The following is an 18,103-nucleotide window of genomic DNA, read 5'->3' on the forward strand; positions in this document are numbered from 1 at the left end:
CCTTCCACTGACTTGCGCGGCAGGAGGGGCAGACCTGGGACCCATCAAAACCAGCAGGAAGTGAGGCCAAGGGCAGGTGGGAGTTACTCTGAAGCCATAAAGAACCCAGCTATCCGGGTGGGGCGGGGGGAGCCCGCGGGAGTCACGAAGCCAGAGGGAGGGTGGTGTGTACTGGTTAAGGATATCGGCACCATCCGGGGCCCTTTCCCATCCACACAGTGTGTGAGCAGACCGCTTCCCCTCCCCTTCCTGCTGGGTCCCTGGCCTGTCACAGGCAGAGGGCATGCATGCCTCATCCTCCCCAGGGCTGGGAACGTGGGCTCTTCTCCTGATATCCTGCAGCCTGGATTGAGTCCTCGACTCCCGTGATGCCAGCGGGGTGTCGGACTGCCCCTCCTCCGTGCATTGTTATTGCTGACAAGGACCCCACTCCTATGGTCTGAGCCGTGGGGCTGGCCACGCACATCCCACTGCAGGGTCAGGCCTGGGCCTGACGGTTACTGGGGTACATGGAGTATTGCTGCATGGGCGTGAGGCCAGAGCCGTGGGCATCGTTCTGTACTTGGTGTTTTCAAGGGCCAGTGCAGAGAAATTATTCTGCCCCTGGCTGCCTGCTCCCTGCTGCCCCAGAGCAAACACTAACACCGCCAGCGCTCCTGCCAGTGCAGTAGGGCATTGCCACACCATGCCCTTGGCTTTCCTTGTTCCCTGAAGGCGTGTGTGTGTCGGGGGGGGGGGGGGGGGGGGGGCTGGGAATCCCATTCCAGATCAGTCATCGTTCATTCCCTTTCCCTATCAATCACTCTCTCCCTCTTGGAGGCTAAGTGGATCCCTGAGCAAAGTATCCCAAGTATCCTGTCGCCCCGGTTCACAATGCAGTGTGCCGTTCTGTGCTGACTGGTCGGCTGTGGGGATTGGGTTTCAGTTTGTTCCGCTGGCCCCAGGCCAGGCAAAGCAAAGCCGGGTGTTGTCGTGAAGGGCAAGCAGCTGCCTTTGGGTTTGCAAGACCCTCTTAGCTCTGACTGGTGAAAATATTATATTAGGCCCCAGTAAAGAGCAGGAGGCAGATAGGGGGCCTTTCAACTGCAGGGAGGATAAATACATCTGCAGGAAAGCTCCTTAGCCAGGCCCAGATGGATTCCTCATTAGCTACCCCCCCTGCACAGGAGTTCGTGGCTGTGCACAGGCTGGCCTAGAGCGCGCGTTTCCCTGTTTTGATGAGGGATTTTGTGCCAGATCAGCATATCCGTGCATCTGTACATCATGGAGCTTGCCACGCCGCGGGAGATTCCAGTGCTCTGCTGAGAGGGAAGTGCCTGAGCTGGGCCAAGGGACGTCACTCAGCTCCACTCATCACAGTGGGAAAGGAACCGGGAATGGGCCCCGTCTGTCCCTGGGGAACTCCACCACGTTTATGGGGATGGCCCAGTGTGTTGGGGCACCAGGCCCTGGGGATTCCCAGGACATCCTTTTGGGTCTCAGGGGACAGCCCACCCTGCCCAGTCTATGTCTGTGCTCAGGGCTCAGGCCTACATTCTTGTAGCTGTTTTTTCTTCGGTCACTTACAGCGTTGCCGACTCTCGCCATTTTAATATGAGTCTCGTGATATTTGGTGCATCTCTTAAAGCCCCAGCTCCTGGAGTCCTGGCACTCCGAGGAAGCCTTGCCTTTCATTTCTTTTTTTTAAAGGAAGTTCCCAGCCCTGCTAACTGTGGAGAAAAGCTTGAAAACATTCCCCCCCCCCCCCCCCCGAATCAGAAAGCAAGTAGCAAGAACCCCAGACGTATTGTTTCAAAGATCTCCTGAGCTCTAAGCTGATCTCATGACGTCGGCGGCCATGATAGCGAGCGCTGGGTGTTGGCAGCATGGCACAGGCGGGGCCAAGGGCAGCTTTGGACTTGCCCCTCCTGGGAACGGTGGCGTACCTCTCCCCACACACCTGCACCCCTTCCTGGGTGTAACAGCTCCCGCTAACCTGCTCCTGATTGGAATATGCTCAGGCCCACCAAAGGCCAAACTGCACTATGGCAGTGTGGGGTCGTTGCTCCCTTGGACAGGGCCTTGCTGAGGAGGGAGCATCACTGCAAGGCCATTCCAGTACAATTCAGAGTCAGCCTTTGAGCCCAGTTCGTCTGCACCGAGGTCTTGGTGTTGGGCACGGGGAGCTGTCTGCACTGCCGGGAGGGCAGCCTGGAACTGGCCTGACAGATGCAGCTCATTGGCTGCGTGCCCTCATGCAGTGAGGTGCTGTAGGTCAAGTTTGGATTAATTTTGCTGCCTGCAACTCTTGGGCAATGCACCTTATGAGCTTTATGCTTCAAGGGCTGAGTTACCATCGATTGCAGTTGAGAGCTTTGATATCTTAAAAAGGGGCATTTAATTATATAGGCAATTACTTACCATCCAGCACCAACCCAGGAGGGAGTCCCTTCCAGTGTCCATGCAGAGGTCTATTCAGTCAGTAACATTGAAGTGGGAGAAACTTTGGTTTATTCCTTACCCTGAGAAATAACTAGAGAAGCAGAACGAGGAAGAGGCTGCAGTGAGGAGGGGAGGGAGGGGAAGAAGGGATTAGAGATGTGAGAGGAGAAATGAAAGGGTGAACTCCAGCTGTTTGGTGCACTTTGCATCTGGACGCGAGTGCTTGTGAATGAGGTGTTTGTCACAACTGGTGAGAAACACAGGGCCAGATCCTCAATGTTTGTGAACTAGGCCATAGTGCGCACACATGCTCTGATGAACCCCTTCCCCTCTTTCCCCCCTTGCCAATGCCCCTTAATTTTGACCTTTAGCATCCCCTACTAGTCCTGTCCTGCCTTCTCCTCCAAACTCTGCCAATGACCCTCAATCCTCAGCCAGCCAGCTGCGGAAAAGTGAGTCCCAAGCTCTTTTCACTTGTGACTTAAGTAGCAAGAGGCTAGTGTGCAAAACAAGGTCCCCCCTCCCCCCTCCGGGTATCAACACGGGTGTGATTTTCACATGGTCCAGAGTAGGTTCTGGACCAGCTGGCGGCTGTGTACCGACGGTGCTGACCTGCAGAGTGCTCTGAGCTGGGACTAACCGAGCACAGGCTTGTGTGGCAGAGTGGCTGTAATGCTGTGGAAGTCCTTACAAGCCAGCCCCGTCAGCGAGGGCAGAAAGTTGCTCAGTGAAAGCATCTTCAAAGTGAAAAGGATAGGCACTTACCATAACTGTGCCATGGGGAGCTGTGCAGTTTATGGTGGGAAGGAGTCCAGAGTTGTGTCTGCGAGTTCTGAACAGCTGCAGATTTATTTATAATGCCGGGTGTAGTGTGTGAGTCTGCAGATAAACACACGGGAGGGAATAACGCAAACAACAACATTGATAACAGGCTTCTTCTGCTAGAGGATCTCACTGAGCTGCAGCTATCGCCAGCCACCAGCGATGGGCCAGCAGCCAGATACCCACTCCCTCCTGCTCCCTGTGGGCCCGCTTCATGCCCGGCATTGGCGGAGCACTGCTACGGCCAGGATGCAGGTCTGGGCTCTGCATGAGGCAGGTGCTTCCGGGCCTGCCAGGGCATTGCGACACATCCAGCTCCCACCGTGGCGTTCAGGTGGCTGAGCTGCCACTGTGCCGTGGGCCTTCCGTGAGCTCCCATGTTCTTCTGGGACCCGTGTGACAGCCGCTGCCAGTTAGCAGGTGCCAGGCTGCTGCCGCCACACGAGGCTTTGGGGAAGGGTGAGCAAAGCAGCCAGTCTCGCTGCTGGGTGGTAGAACTCTACCCGACCAGCCCCTCTGCTGAGGCAGCCAGTCGCCTGCATCGACACTGCCCGTCCTCCATACGCTGTGCAAATAGCCGGAGTTCGCTCATCTAGCCCCTCAAACCAGCTGACAAAGCCAGGCCACGGCAGAGATTGAGACCCAGGGAAGGGACGAGACTGGCGCAAAGCAACGGCAGAGCTGGCACCCTTATTTGCTGCTCTAGCCGCTAGAGCTCCCACCTCCCTTGGCTTGAGGCCCTTTCCTCTGGGGATCTCAAAGCACTTGAAAACAGTTAGGCCTTGCACTCCCTTGGGAGGCAGGGGAAGATGCTGAAAATCTCACAGCAACTGAGGGGCAGAGCTAGTACTAGAATCCAGGAGTCCTGAATCTGGTCTGTCTCTAGGCACCACTTGGCTTTCCTGCCGGCCGTTCTGACCAGGCATTAAGCCGGCGTTCCAGCTACGGCCTCTCCTTCATCCCCATCCCCACGTGGCCGTCTCATTCCCATTCAGGGCCTCTTGGAGCCACTAGTAGCTCACCAGCTGTGTAGGCCGGGAAGGGGAGAGTGCTGGGTGGCAGGCAGTGCTGCTGGACAGGAATGCTGGGCTGCAGGAGGCCATGGGCCTTCGCTGTGGATGGCATGCAGCGGCACATTGGGTGTGGGCTCTCTGGCACAGTGCCCATGGAGTTGGCAGTCAGCCTGTGCCCAGGAGGCAATGGTGTGGCATTAGCAAGGATTGATGGCTGGGGACAGTGGGGGATGGGAATGTTTGCTGTTGTCTTGCGAGTTCAAATCCTGCTGAGGGTAGGAGTGATTGCCGGTTGTTTGCGGCTGCTCAGCGGTCCCCTTGAGAAAGGAGCTGAGATCTCAGTCCAATTCCCATGAGCCGCTAGCGCCACGATACAAACACCCAGCTTCCCCAGATCAGTGGTCTGAAGGGGCATAACCCCATGTGCTTCAGGGAGTGAGCAACCACTGACTAGCTGAGCTCGGGAGGAAGCATCCTTTGGATCAGGCCACTGCCTGGTACAGGTTGCTGGGCTCATAGGCTGCTGGTCTGATCTCATCTGGCAATTCCTGCCTTCAGAACCGTCCTCAAGTCGCCTTTAAAACCTTGTCGTTGGCAGCTGTGGTGTTTGACCTCTGTCCAGTGGAGCGAAGAGCAGCAAGCCCCAAGGAGCATGAGAGGCCAGGGCAAGCAATGCTGGGTTTTAGTGGGGTCCATGTGGATTCTTTTCAGATAACCTCTGGTCTCTTGCTGGTGCTTGCTGTGTCTGCACAACATCTAGCACAGTGGGGCCGCTCGGCACGACTACGGTGTGAGCTAGAGAGAGAGCTGGGGGCAGCAGCCTGGCAGCAAGACCCTGGGGGAAGTGTGCCTTGCCTGGCGAGAGAGGAGGGGCTGCTCGAGTCTGAGCCCTGCTGCCTCCCTCAGCCTTACCTTTTGCCATTGTTTCCTGCCAGCGCTCCATTGGTGCTGGTCCAGAGTCGGGGGCGGGGGGAGCCCCCCACCAGGGTTAAAGAATCACAGTTTTAAACGTTAATTTATAGGACTGAGCCCAGGTCCCCCGAGCAGGAGTGTGTAGGGGCAGGCAGCCTGACCTGGCCTCCTCATGGCAAGCCGGGCAGAGTGAAGACCTCAGGGCTGCCAGCAGCTCCTCAGGACCTGACAGGTCGGGTCTGGTCAGGCCACAGAACTGCTGTGCTGATCCCACCATGGGCTGGGCAGGGGGCCATCTTGCTTTTGGGGTGGGAGTCTGGCATCAGCTTGAATCTGGGAGTGAGCATGGGTCAGCAGGAAGGTGGGAGCCCCAGTGGGGCTGGGGTGTTTACAGGAGCCCATTCAGGGTCGCTGTGGGTAAGGGTCCATGTCACTACGATGGGCAGCGTACCCAGCTCTGTGCGCTGGTCAGATGTTTTGCATCCCTGCTGCAGGACGGCTTGTGAAGATGCAAAAACATGCAGCCTTTCTGTGGTTTGGGGGCAGAAAAACTCAAAGGGAGGGGCAGGAGCCCTGCATGCTGTAGCTTATCGGGAGGCATACTGCCCTGCAAGCCCTTATCTCAGCTCTGCGACTGAGTGCTGTTAACGGGGCTGTGGCTTGCCAGCCTCTCTCGTGCATTAGAGTCACACTCGTAACTGTCGTTCACCCATTCCACAGAGCAGGTAACTGAGACCTTACCCAAGATCACTCCAGACAGAGCTGGAAGTTCTGATGTAATAGAGCCATGTCTCCTCCACTTTGCCATTGTCTTTTAGGAGGAGAACGTCAAATAAGGTGCTTGTGTAGCCCACCTGACCCTGATGGTGGTCTGTGTTACCAGATAGACTATATTGTATTGACTCAGGTACTGCTTCCTTGCTAAGAAGGTGGGTTCTTCAGCTCAAGTTGAAAACGCTCAGGCATTTATGCCCTCAGGTTGGTTCCCCGACTGTGATGGTTCGCTGGGGTGCAACCTGGAACTGGGGTACTGGTGAGCCCTCTGTCTTACCAACGTGGGCTCCCTCTCACACTGTGACATTGTGGCAAGCTGCAGACCCCTCCAGGTACTGCACTTACACAGCCACCCGCAGGCAGGGATACACCCAACTGAGTTACATGAATGCTTTCGCCAGCCACCCATGAGCCAACAATATAGAAACTTCAGTCAATTCTCCCCAGCCTTGCATTCTAGCACTGTACCGTCTCACCCTGGTCAGAAGCCTGACCAGTGTAAGTTTATAACCTAGTCTGCCCCTCACTCACTGTGGAGAGGACAATGCACCAGCTCTTGTTTCTGAGCAGATTCCCCAAGCATTGCAAACAAAACCCACTGTTTTAGGTAGAATATGAAACAGGTTTATTAACTACAGAAAGATAGATTTTAAGCGATTATAAGTAGCAAGCTTACAGATCGAAGTTGGTCACCTAAGAAATAAAAGTAAAATCTCAGTCTGAGTTCTATAACTATCCAGGATTTGAATCCAGCAGTATCTCACCCTGATGGTATAGCTCCTTCATACACAGGCTGGGATTCCTCTTTTCAGCCTGGAACCACCTCCCCCATTCAAAGTCTTTGTTCTCCAGATAGGTTTCCAGGTGTCGAGTTGTGAGGAGAATGAGGACAAGTGACGATGTCACTTGCCCCTTTTATAGCTTCTTCCAGCTTGCTGAAAAGATCCTTTGCTATGAGGTGAGTCAAGCAGTCTCCATTGTCATTGTGCTCTCTCTGAGAGGTCTCCATTGTACACGGTTCCTGGGGTAGTCCTTGTGAGTGTGGATTCCCCTTAATGGGCCATCAACACATCTCACTCCTCCACTGTTGCTCCTGAAAGGTTGGTTGTGGGTGTTTCCAACCTTATAACACATTTCAGTAATATACACATAGCAAAACTTTATAACTTCCCATCCAAAGACAGCACGCACAATCCAACAGGGTATTAATGTTCAATAGATCAAGATGTTTAAAATGATACCTCACAAGGTATACTTTGTATAAAACATATTATAATTAAATCACCCTGGTGAATGGGGGGGTGCCTGGCTGTTGCTTTGGGGTACAGGGTGTCACACCCACATGCCCCAAACAGGTGTGGTGTTATATTCATTAGACCACAATCCGCTCCCAGAGCGAGGAACAGAGCCCAGGAATCCTGATGTCTAATATTGCACCTTGGCTCACAAGTCACTGTGTAACTTGCTGGCCGTGTGTTTGTTGCAGCTCCAGTTGGGGCCAGGCTTCATATATGACAGCAGCATGTACTCCCCCCACCCCCCCCCCCGCCCTTTCCTGTTGTTTGCTCCTGTAGGCAAAATGAAAGAGCTCTGTGCTGTAGCCTTCACGGACGTGGGGTCAGACACTGCCACTGGCCAATGCAGGAGTACAACAAATATGTAACAGCCTGTAGTTATTTAGGGTTGCAGATGAGTGCCGGGTTGCACAATAGTTTGTTATTGGAGAGTTGTCTAAAGCACTTGGCTACTGATGCAGATCTTTTTACAGAGAAGAGCATTATCGCTGTGGCATAGAGAGAAATCTGCCCCCTTCGTAAACAGATTACGGAGCAGGCTGGGAGTGTGGCTTTGTGGCAGAGCCTTTCCCTTTCAGAGATAATTAGCTCCGGGCTCAGCCTGGCAAGCCCATACCCAGCTCCACAGCAGACAGGCGCAGAGCATGGGGGAGTGGACTTGCTAGGCAGGATGGACAGTTTTCTGGTGCAGGTAGAGGATTATTAATAGATTCAGACTTTCCAGGACAAGGGGGACCTCTAGGACCATCTAATCCATTCTGCTGCCTAGCACAGGTCAGGCAACCTTGCCCAGGGCTTTCTGTATCCAGCCCAGAACTGCTTTCTCTTTGAGAGAGATGTCCATTTGCGATTTAAACTCTTCAAGTGCTGGGGGATCCATCATCTCTCTGGGTAAATCTCGGCACTGGTTAGTTACTCTCCCTGTAAAAAACTGGGTCTGCCTTCCGATTGGAAGTTTGCCACTTTCAACGTCCAGACGTTGCCTCTTGTTCTGCCTTTCCCTGCTAGGTTGCAGAGCCCTCTGCTCTCAGATACTTGCTCTCTGGGCAGGTACTTACAGACAGTGATAAGTCACCTCTTAACCTCCTATTTGATAAGCTTACTCTGCCCCCATGCAGCAATAAGACCTGTCCAATTTAAATAAGAACAGACCCTGAGGGACATTCAGGGTGGCTGGCTGGGGAGATGGGATGGGGACAGGTTACACTTTTTCAAACCTTCACCGTTTTGTTGGTCACTAGTTTAGACTCCATGCTAGCATTTCACGAAGAGACTGTGAAAACAGGGCCCACTGTGCCTTTAACTAGCTTGGTGCCTGGTATGTGGAGTGTCCTCTCTGGAGCAATCTGGCCATGCTAGCCTCTCACCAAGGATCCCGTTGTTGATCTGATGTGGAACCTGGGAGGGAGGCAGAGCTAAGCCCTTTGCAGCCTAAGGATGCATAAATGGATTGCAAATCGCTCCTGATTCCATTTGCTGGAAATCAGAGAATTAACACCGTTACTGGGTTTGGAAGGAAACAATGCGTAAGGAAAGAGTCGAGCGTGCTGCCCTGGAGTGCTCAGATGAGTGAAACTGATCCGGGGAGTGGAGCAGGAATGTACGACAGGCTGTACACCTCACTACAGAGCTGTGGACAGCAAGAAATAGAAGAGTGAGTGTTCACTGATCCCAGGTAGGGAATGCCTTCCAGACAGTGCTCAGCAAGAGCAAGACAACAAATGGGAAAATCAGAGGCTTGGAGCCAGCTAGTTATGTATGGTTTCATTTTTGATTCACGTGCCAGAGAGGAGAATGGGAGAGCAGCATTTCAGCCAGTAAACAGCCTCCCTCAGGGTTGCCTTCCCTAGCTGTTGATTGGTCTGATATTCTGCTGTTGCAATGGAAGGCTCAGATTGCCTAGCAAGGAGGTAATGCTTCCAAAGAGTTCTTCCTTGGTCCTCTAGGGCCAGTGTCTTCGCAGTGTGGTGTTTGATTTGATACCACATGACATTTTGATTAAAAGACTAAAAAGATATAATGTTAACATGGCACACAATGGATTAAAAACTGGCTGATAGGTCTCAAAATGTAACCGTGAACAGGGAATCGTCATCAAGCAGATGTGTTACTAGTGGGGCCTGGCGGGGGTCGGTTCTTGACCCTGCACTATTAACATTTTTATCAGTGACCTGAAAGAAGACACAAAATCATCCCTGATAAAGTGTGCAGGTAACACAAAACTTGGGAGAATGGTAAATAATAAAGAAGACAAGTCACTGCTACAGAGCGATCTGGATCTCTTGATAAACTGGGCACAAGCAAACTGTACATTTTAATATGGCTAAATGTAAGCATATACATCTAGGGACAAAGAGTGTAGCCCACAGTTACAGGATGGGGGACTCTATCCTAGGAAGCCATGACTCTGAAAAAGATTTGGGGTGTTATGGGGGATAATCAGCTGAACACGAGCTCCTGGTGTGACACTGTGGCCAAAAGAGCGAATGGGATCCTGGGATGCATAAAAAGGGGAATCTCGAGTAGATTATTTCACCTCTGGATTTGGCCCTGGTGGAATCCTGTGACCAGTTCTGGTGCCCGCAATGCTAGAAAGAGGTTGATAAATTGGAGAAGGTTCAGAGAAGAGCCATGACAATGATTAAAGGATTAATCCGGATAGTGATAGACTCAAGGAGCTCCATCTATTTAATACATGGACGATTAAGTGGGGTCACAGTTCTTGGGCTCCTGATGGGTGCATCCTACTGTAGGGACACCAAAAAAACCTTAGGACACTTCCATCTGCCTCAGTAGGGATATCGAATACGCACTTGAGTTATAGTTCCTTGCCCATGTATAAACTCCCATGCCCCGAGTCCCTTTAGTGTGGAGCTGTGCTACCTGGCCAGTAGACCAGGGTCCTTTTCCCCCTGTAGGCCTGGTGGTGGGGATCTGGTAAATGGCCTTTCTGAGGGCAGTTCCCCGAAGACATTCAGGAGACTCCTTTTGGAGCTGTAGAGCCACCAACTGCTCTCTCCAAGAGCTGCCGGGCAGCTGCCGGGAACTTCCTCCTTTTCAGCCCTTATTCCACCCCGACATGATTGACAGGGCCAGAGGGGCAGGACCAGCCTTGCCCACACCCCTTCATCACTGGTTTGGGGTTTATAAATCCCATCACAAAGGGGTGACTTGATTACTGTCGGTAAGTATCTACACTGGGAACAAATATTTAATAATGGGGGGCTTGCCTAAACTATCGCTTAAGGTGATGTAACGTACGTCACTCGGGTGTGAAAAAACCACCCCCGAGCGACGCAAGTTACATCGACTTAGAGTGCTGTCCACACCACGCTGTCGGTGGGAGATGATCCCCCGCTGACACAGCTCCTGTCTCTCGTTGCAGTGGAGTAATTGCACCAATGGGCGAGTGCTCTCCCGTTGGCATAGCACGCCCTCACCAGATGTGCTACCATGGCACATCTGCATTGATACAGCTGTGCCAATGTAGCACGGTAGCGTAGACTAGCCCAGGCTCTTCGTGATAACAGCGAAAGGTCGAGGAAGTTGAAGCTAGGCAAGTTCCGACTGGAAATAAGGTCTACATTTTGAACAGTGAACCTTTGGAACAGTTTACCAAGGGATGTGGTGGAGTCTCCATTGCTGACAATTTTTAAATCTAGAGTGGATGTTTTCCTCACCGATCTGCTCTAGGAATGATTGTGGGGCAGGTCTCTGGCCAGCGTTCTACAGGAGGTCAGACTAGATGATCACAATGGTCCCGTCTGGCCTTGGAACCTCTGAGTAGCTGGGGGGTTAAATAAAGAGCGTTGGAGATGTCCAGAGGGCAGGTGCTGGGGAGGATGCGGTGGCTGGTGTTAATGAGACAGTGCACCCTTGTGGCTGTGTTTGTGTAAGCCTCTGATTTTTTTCACCTTTTTGCTGCACATGGTGAGACCCTCTGACCACCTTCCCCCCTCTCCTCATGCTGGGTGCTAAAAGCAGAGAAAAATCCCATTGTCTGTGTTTGCTGCAGGGTGCTTTGATTCTTCACCTGCCAGGATCAAGCAGTAGGAGGCAGCATCTCTGGGATGCCTCCCAGGGATGCTGGATTGTGGTTCCCATGTGATTGGCTCAGAATCTGCGATGAAATCAGTGCCATCTGCTGAGGCTGTAGAGTGGCAGCCTGTGATCTAGAACATGTAGAGAGTCATCCAACCGGGAGCTGACGGTGGATGAAATAATGATTGATCGGTATCTCTGGTACAATGCTGCTGCATTTCCATGTGCAGCCACCCATGAGTCAGATGATGGCCTGAAATCACTGGTAGAGCAGGACAGAGATGTCAGCCATATGGCTGCTGCTAGCATGGTTTCAACCTTAGTGTAGATAGGGCTGCTGAGGCAGACTTGCTCTGTCTAGCTGGACATGTTTTTAATTTCCTGCCCCCTTCCCCATCTATTCTGTCATATCGCCTCCACTCTCTGTTTTTAAGCTTTTGTTTGCTAGCCAGACCAGGGAAGGGGCTAGGTACTTGTGATGCTGAATGGGCAGCTGTGGAGGGAGGAGGAGTTGTGTTCTGCAAATATGGATATTATCAACGTGACTAGAGCTGAACAAAAAGTGACTCCAAAGGCCACGGTGCTAATGAATGCTGGGGGCTCTCTGTTGAGTGTCTGCCCTTCCTCTTTGCTGTGTCTAGGCAGTGCAAGCAGGAAAGGCGATGTGCCAGTTTCCAAGCAGAATAAGTTTCCCATTATAGCCAGTAAACCCAGCAGATCAAATTAACGTGTTAGTCTCTAAGGTGCCACAAGTCCTCCTTTTCTTTTTATGGGAGAGCTAGCGAGAGGGGTTGCGGGGGGGCTAAGGGAGTGAGGCTGGGGAGGTAGGTTGAGCAGTAGGACAGGGGAGTGCAGGTTCACTCCTACTCCAGCCCTTCGCTGCCTGGGCTTTGAGCTGGCTGTGGTGTGAAGGAGGCAATCTCTGTCAGTGTCCTTTGGCAAAAGTCACATAACGTGTCTCCTTTTTAATATAAAACTCGCTGGTATCGGGAATTCAGACCTTGGTCCAGCACCGTTCCAAAGCACTTGCAAAACTTCAAGCACGTGCTAAAGTGCTTTGCTGGACGGGGGCCTTAGTCTGGAGATGCGTGGGCCTAAAGTCTGAAGGGTCACTTCCCAGCCCTTTCGGAGCTGGAGGGAGTGGAGGAAAGGAGAGACCCCAGGCCGTGTTTCATGTGTAACTGCATCCAGCTCCTAAACTCCTCAACAGCTTGACTTCGAGCGTCCCTGAAAATGCACTCTTCACCGTGCGTGTGCGCTGTACATTAGAGATGCACATTACTCAAACCTAAGAAAGGGATCTTATCCCTGCTATAAACGCAAACTTCAGTGCAGCCTTAGCCATAGACTCTCCATCACACACTGTCACATGGGACTGTCTGGGATGCTCTCACTAGGGGTCAGGAGGTATTTTCATCCCAAGCCTGTTTTCAGGCAATTAGAGCTTTCTGCAGACAAGTCCCCTTTGGGCAGCCGTTTCAGAGAAGGCTGCACACTAGTTAAGATACAGTCTGTCGTGGAAGCATCAGACTTTCCCTGAACCCAGCCCTCCAAGCGGGCTTTGAAGTTGGAGGAAATTTGTTTAGAAGTAATGTAATTAAAATATTTTTTCCAATACATTTTAGCATAAAAGTTGAGCACAACACAGAAAGATACGGAAAGCACAGAGGCCAAGAGTAAACACAGCTACTCATATCTATGCTAAGGAGAGGACTCCTCTGAAGAAGAAATCATTGTTAGTACTGTCTCATCAGGAACCCATCTCATCATGGGTTTTAAGTCCTGCTTATACGCTGGGGTGACTAGATGCAGTTACGTTGCCAGTATTGTAAGGTATCTGGTCAATGCTTATGATACAGCAGTTTGCTAATATACAGTGCTAATAACACAGAGGACTGCTAGCTCTCCCCTACAAAAGGTATTAAGGAGAAATGGACAAGAAAAAAACTTGAAGCATAAAATTATATTGTGTATGGGGCATAGGCCCTGCGTTTTTACTTTTCCCCACGGGGGAACGCCCGAGACCCCGCCCCACTCCATCCCCTCCCCCGAGGCCCAACACTTGCCCCATCTCTTCCTGCCCCCACTCTGCCCCCTCCTTGAGGCCCCCGCTCGTTGCTCTCCGCCCTCCCCCAAGCCCCTCCCCAAGTCGCCAGGCAGCTGTGCCTATGGTATGTGGCATGCTTGTCTGGTAACACTTCCAGAGGCAAATGGCAGCCGCATGGTATCTGGATTCCCCAGTGCAGACCAGTTAGCCTAGCTGTCCCTTATTGAGCTCTATGGGTCTGGGCCCTCGCTGTGTCTCCCCCACTCACCCTCCCTGGGCCTGACTGCATGTGTCGTTGGGAGGCTGCCTGGAGGGAGCGTGCATAATTCCACACTGCTAACCCGGAGCAGAGGGAGGGAGCATCTCTCCAGTTGGGGCCCCACCAGGGCCACAGCCTCAGATGCCTCTTTCTTCCCTGCCAGGACCACTGCATCGGAAGGTGCCCAGCACACCTGGCAGTGTTTACGTTGCCAGCCCATCCCCTGCTTTTGCCTTTGGGGCTCACCTGTCCCATGTTGTGCGTTGTGTGCGGGTTAACAGAACCCGTGCTGTGTGGTTCCATCGCACAGGCTTCCAAGCGTACCTGAACCTAGCCTATTCCTAAACACAAAGAAGCAAAAATCAAAGGGATTCTGTGTTTAAAAATAAATAAATCCCTGAAAGAGAGGCTGAGATGGTAAAAACCCTGTGACCCGTGTCACTCCCCAGCAGCCCCAAATCCAGCCCTCCCTGCCGTTGCCATGCTTGGCCCTTTGCGGTGGATGGGGGCGGGGGGCCCAGGCATGAGACTTACCTTGCATGCACGCAACTCAGTGTGGTAGAGTGCAGGGTGTGGGAGAACCTGGAGTGGAATGTGGGGGTCTTCAGTTTCCCAGCTTCCCCACTCCGCAGCCGGGGTGGGAGGGGGCACTGTGGAGGCTCCTGTGTATGCTGCAGCAGTCCCCACCCCATGTCCCACTGAGAGCGCTTGGTGTGGCTGTTTTTAACATGGGCACAGCAACAAAATTTTCCTAATTTTGTTCAGAGGAATGGCTGGACCGTTTTATCTGAAACCTCCCAGAACACCTCAGGCTGAGGCAGACACCTGGCAAGCAACGTTTCAAACTGAATGGTTAAATGTTGGCAAAGTTATAAGAAATTGAAAGAAGGATCTTATAATGAAAGTATCTGGCAGCCTTCACGGTCATCATTGCTACCTGCACTGTCTGTAAAAACTTGGTCTATTTTTTTCTCAGTCCTGATGGGCTGAAACATCATCTGACCTAAAGCCTTTGGGCCCAGATTGCCTGGAAAATCAGCCTTAATGTTAAAGTTTAATGTTGTTTAAATCCTTAAGTCAGGGTTTTTCCCTGTACACTACAATGTGCTTTTTGGCAGTGCTGCTGACTATTATTCTTACTGTGCAAAGTGGTGGGAAAACGTCATGTTCTTTTACATTTAGCTCTCTAAGCAGAGGTTAGCAGAGAAGCCTCTAGTTCCGCTCGCTGGGCTGCAGCTCCTGCACTGCCGTTTCTGAGCTGCTGCCACGTAGTCCATGAGGATTAGATATTTTTGAAGGGGAAACTCGCCCCTGGAGGAGCAGATTTCACCTGGGGATGGTGTGAAACGGCGGGGCTGCAGCCCCCTTCTCGGTACAGATTGTGGGTGAAGCAAGGCTGGCAGGGCCATGCTGAGAGGTGGACCAATGGCAGGGCCCTCCAAGGCTGAGCCTGAGCACCAAGACGGCTCAGGTACCTGCCGCTGCTTGTGCACACACGGCACTTGGGGACAGGTGTTGACCCCCAGTGCAGAATGGAGGTGTTCCTCTACGCAGAGGGGCAGGGTTGGCAGCACAATAACACTGCTGAACCCCGCTACTTCAGCACTACCTGCATGCATGGAGCTTAGCTCCTGTTTGGGGCAAGGCAGACCAGGGAAGGGGTGGGACAGGGGCCGCTCTAGTCTTAGGTAGACTAAGCAGCTGCCTAAAGCTGCAGATTTGGCCCGGCTGCCCCTCCGTCATGACAGAGAGCGGCTAGGCCAAATCTCTGTGGCATTGCGACCCTGTGTGCCAGGTCACAACGCCACTCACTCAGATTTGGCCTGGCCACCCCTCCATCATGACTAGCTGCCCTAGGCCTAGGAGGAGGGGTGCAGCACACTGAAGTTTTGTCTACCACTCCAGATTGTCTTGAGTGGCCTCTGTCTGCCACTCTGTGGATCAGCCCATTATCAGCCTGAGGGAGGGACTACAGAACAGCTCCTCATGCCGCTGGAGAATTTCTCCCCAGCCCATGGTCCTGAGGGAGATCCCCAGTGCACGAGCTGAGCTGGGGCTGGACCTGGCGCCAGGGGCCTGGTCCAGGGCCAGGCTCTCTGTGGATCAGGCCCTACGTGAGCGTGGGCCACCCTCCTTGCTGAGAGCTAGCAGAACTCCAGCTCTGGCGGAAGCCCTAGGCTCTGGAGTGGGTCATCAGTGGTATGTGAAGAGACCAGATGCTAACCTGGGGCGGATGCTGCTCGCTGCCCAGGATCATAGCTGGTTCCTGCACCAATCTGCTTGTTAAGGCCTCTGCCCTGAGCCGTGACTGGAGGCCTTCCTGGGGTGCGTGAATGGCTTTCCTGGTCCGGACCCTGCTGTGCTGCTCACTCGGACCTGCCTGCTGAGGTTGCCTCCTGGTTCTCTCCCCTTGACGGCTCTTTTGTAATCTCCCCACAGAAACGCTAATGGACTCCACCACGGCGACGGCAGAGCTGGGCTGGACAGTGCATCCTCCCTCAGGGGTGAGTTCTCTGTTCTCCTCGGGATTGAAGGGAACAGTGGTGTAGGACACAGATTGGGGCAGATTAGCAATCCTAGATGTTACTGTTTACTAAAAGAGATTCACTGAAACAGGGCCAAAACCAAAACAAGCAGAAGGCAAAAACGTTCCCCCCCCAAATTCCTGAATTCTGAGATTTTGAAAATGTTTGATATGGGGTAAGATTTTAAAAAGCATCTGCGTGATTAGGAGCCAAATTCTCATTGGCTGTCAATCGGACTGAAATGCCTAAGGGGCTAAATCCCTTTTGAAAACGGCAGTCAGGTGCTTTTGAAGCTGTAGCCCACTCTCTGTAGTCGCTGAAATGCTCAGAGGGGGGTGGGAGATTCAGCAAATGCTTCATCAGAAAATTTCCCAGAACTTTTTTTTTTTAATTGTCAAAATGTGAGAAATGTCAGTTGTTCGGGTTGGAAAAGGGCGTGGCCAGGAACAGGAACACTGAACCCAAACACACCTGCTGCAGGCCCAGGGCCTGGCATGAACTGATGAGAATGGCAAGTGAAACTGGCCTGGCTTCTCTGGCTCGTCGGGAAGCAGCCAGAGCTAGACAGCTCAGCTCTTGCAAGTAGCTGCAGAAGGCGTGGCTGAGGGGTCCTGCCTTTCCCCTCTCCATAAGGGATACTGGCATCTCCTCCTGGCAATAAGTGCTGCAGTCTTGGGGAATTAGCACCGAGGAAGCCAGTCACTGTGGGCCAGATCTGACAGTGGTGACGCCCTGTCTGCTCGCAGCAATGGGAGTTTGCTGGAGGAAGTACTGAGTAACACCCAGTAAGGGCCTGGGCACTTGGGTCTCTACGTGGCGCACACGTCCAAGGAAGTTCAGTGAGGTAATTTGGACTCTCCCTATACTCCACTCCAACCAGACCACTCTCACGGTGAACCAGATCCTGGGGGCCTTACTCAAACTCCATCCGACTTCCAGGGCTGTATGACTCCAGACTCAGCCCTGGCCTGGAGGTTGTGAAGGACACCAGAGAAGCGCTGGGTCTGTTCTGTGGTCTCCCATAACACAAAGATCCATTTGAAGAAATGAAGAGAAACACGGCGGCGCAGGTGGGCCTGCAGGGTTTGAGCACCATGTTCCCTTGTCCCTGCCTGGCAGCTGGGAGCAGCCCTTGTTCACTGCAGATGACTCTCTGGGGCTGGGGCGAGGTGTTGTCAGCGGAGGGCCCTGGATTCTGGGCTGTGCTGACTGAGCCGAGTTTGGTGACTATGTGTGCGTTGAGAGACTCTCTTCCGTCGGGTCTGTGGGGCTGAGCTGGCAGGCTCCAGGAGAAGTATGACAGGCACACGGAGGCCAGGGTGTGTCTGCATGGCAAGTGCAGAAGCTGTGCACCCGCCCCAGGGCTCATCCCAAAACCATGGTGACAGAGACACCATGCCGGAGTACATGTCCCTCGGCCATTTCCCCTTGCCTGGGGGAGGAGGAATTTCCTGTCCCGCAGCAGTAAACTACAAGACCCCCATGTTGGCAGTTGGTTCAGCTGTGACAGCAGAGCACTTTGGAGGAGAGCTCCGACTAAGGCTCTCATTCCCACCTGCTCCTGTGTCCTCACACCCAAGCAGTGTAAGGGGAGTTCTTACTACCCTTACTGGCACCTGGTGCTGGTGCTGTGGGATCTCAGCTGGACCGAAAGCCACAATTCGAACCATTTGGCTCAGTGCAGGAAGTGCAGAGGCATATGACAGGCAGTCAGGGAAGCACTGGACGGTGACTCGGGAGAAGATCCAGATCTGCGATGTTGTTACTTAACCACCCCAGTTCCTGGGGCTGTGCTGAAGTCCAGAAACCCTGCCACACCCAGGCTGAATTCCCCTGCTGTAGTGCGGAAGGTCTTGGCGCTGACAGGAGGGAGTATGCTGGTGTGGTTAAAGCATGGGGTGCAAGGTGGGCCGATGTGGGGTCCATCTGCAGCGCCACCACAGACTGGGGAAAGGCGCGGCCCCTCTTGGCACCTCAGCTCCCCAGCCACAGGG

At 53.0% G+C, this 18,103-nt stretch overlaps 1 protein-coding gene and 1 long non-coding RNA gene across 7 annotated transcripts in view; one reads left to right on the forward strand and one right to left on the reverse strand.

Annotated features, from left to right (window-relative positions):
- Positions 1-3,259, reverse strand: part of LOC125624343 (uncharacterized) — a 50,030-nt gene extending 46,771 nt beyond the window's left edge. For all 3 annotated transcript variants that reach the window (XR_007353281.2, XR_007353279.2, XR_007353280.2), the window contains exons 1-2: positions 3,187-3,259; positions 2,401-2,537 (exon numbers count right to left, since the gene is read on the reverse strand). This is a non-coding gene — a long non-coding RNA (uncharacterized LOC125624343). The remainder of the gene's footprint in view (positions 1-2,400; positions 2,538-3,186) is intronic.
- Positions 1-18,103, forward strand: part of EPHB2 (EPH receptor B2) — a 273,181-nt gene that overhangs the window by 66,719 nt on the left and 188,359 nt on the right. For all 4 annotated transcript variants that reach the window (XM_048824896.2, XM_048824899.2, XM_048824897.2 and 1 more), the window contains exon 2: positions 16,024-16,088. In XM_048824896.2, coding sequence (XP_048680853.1) covers positions 16,024-16,088 — 65 coding nt within the window. The remainder of the gene's footprint in view (positions 1-16,023; positions 16,089-18,103) is intronic.

The sequence above is a fragment of the Caretta caretta genome, chromosome 18 (genome assembly GCF_965140235.1).
Source record: "Caretta caretta isolate rCarCar2 chromosome 18, rCarCar1.hap1, whole genome shotgun sequence".
NCBI classification, from domain to species: Eukaryota; Metazoa; Chordata; order Testudines; family Cheloniidae; genus Caretta; species Caretta caretta.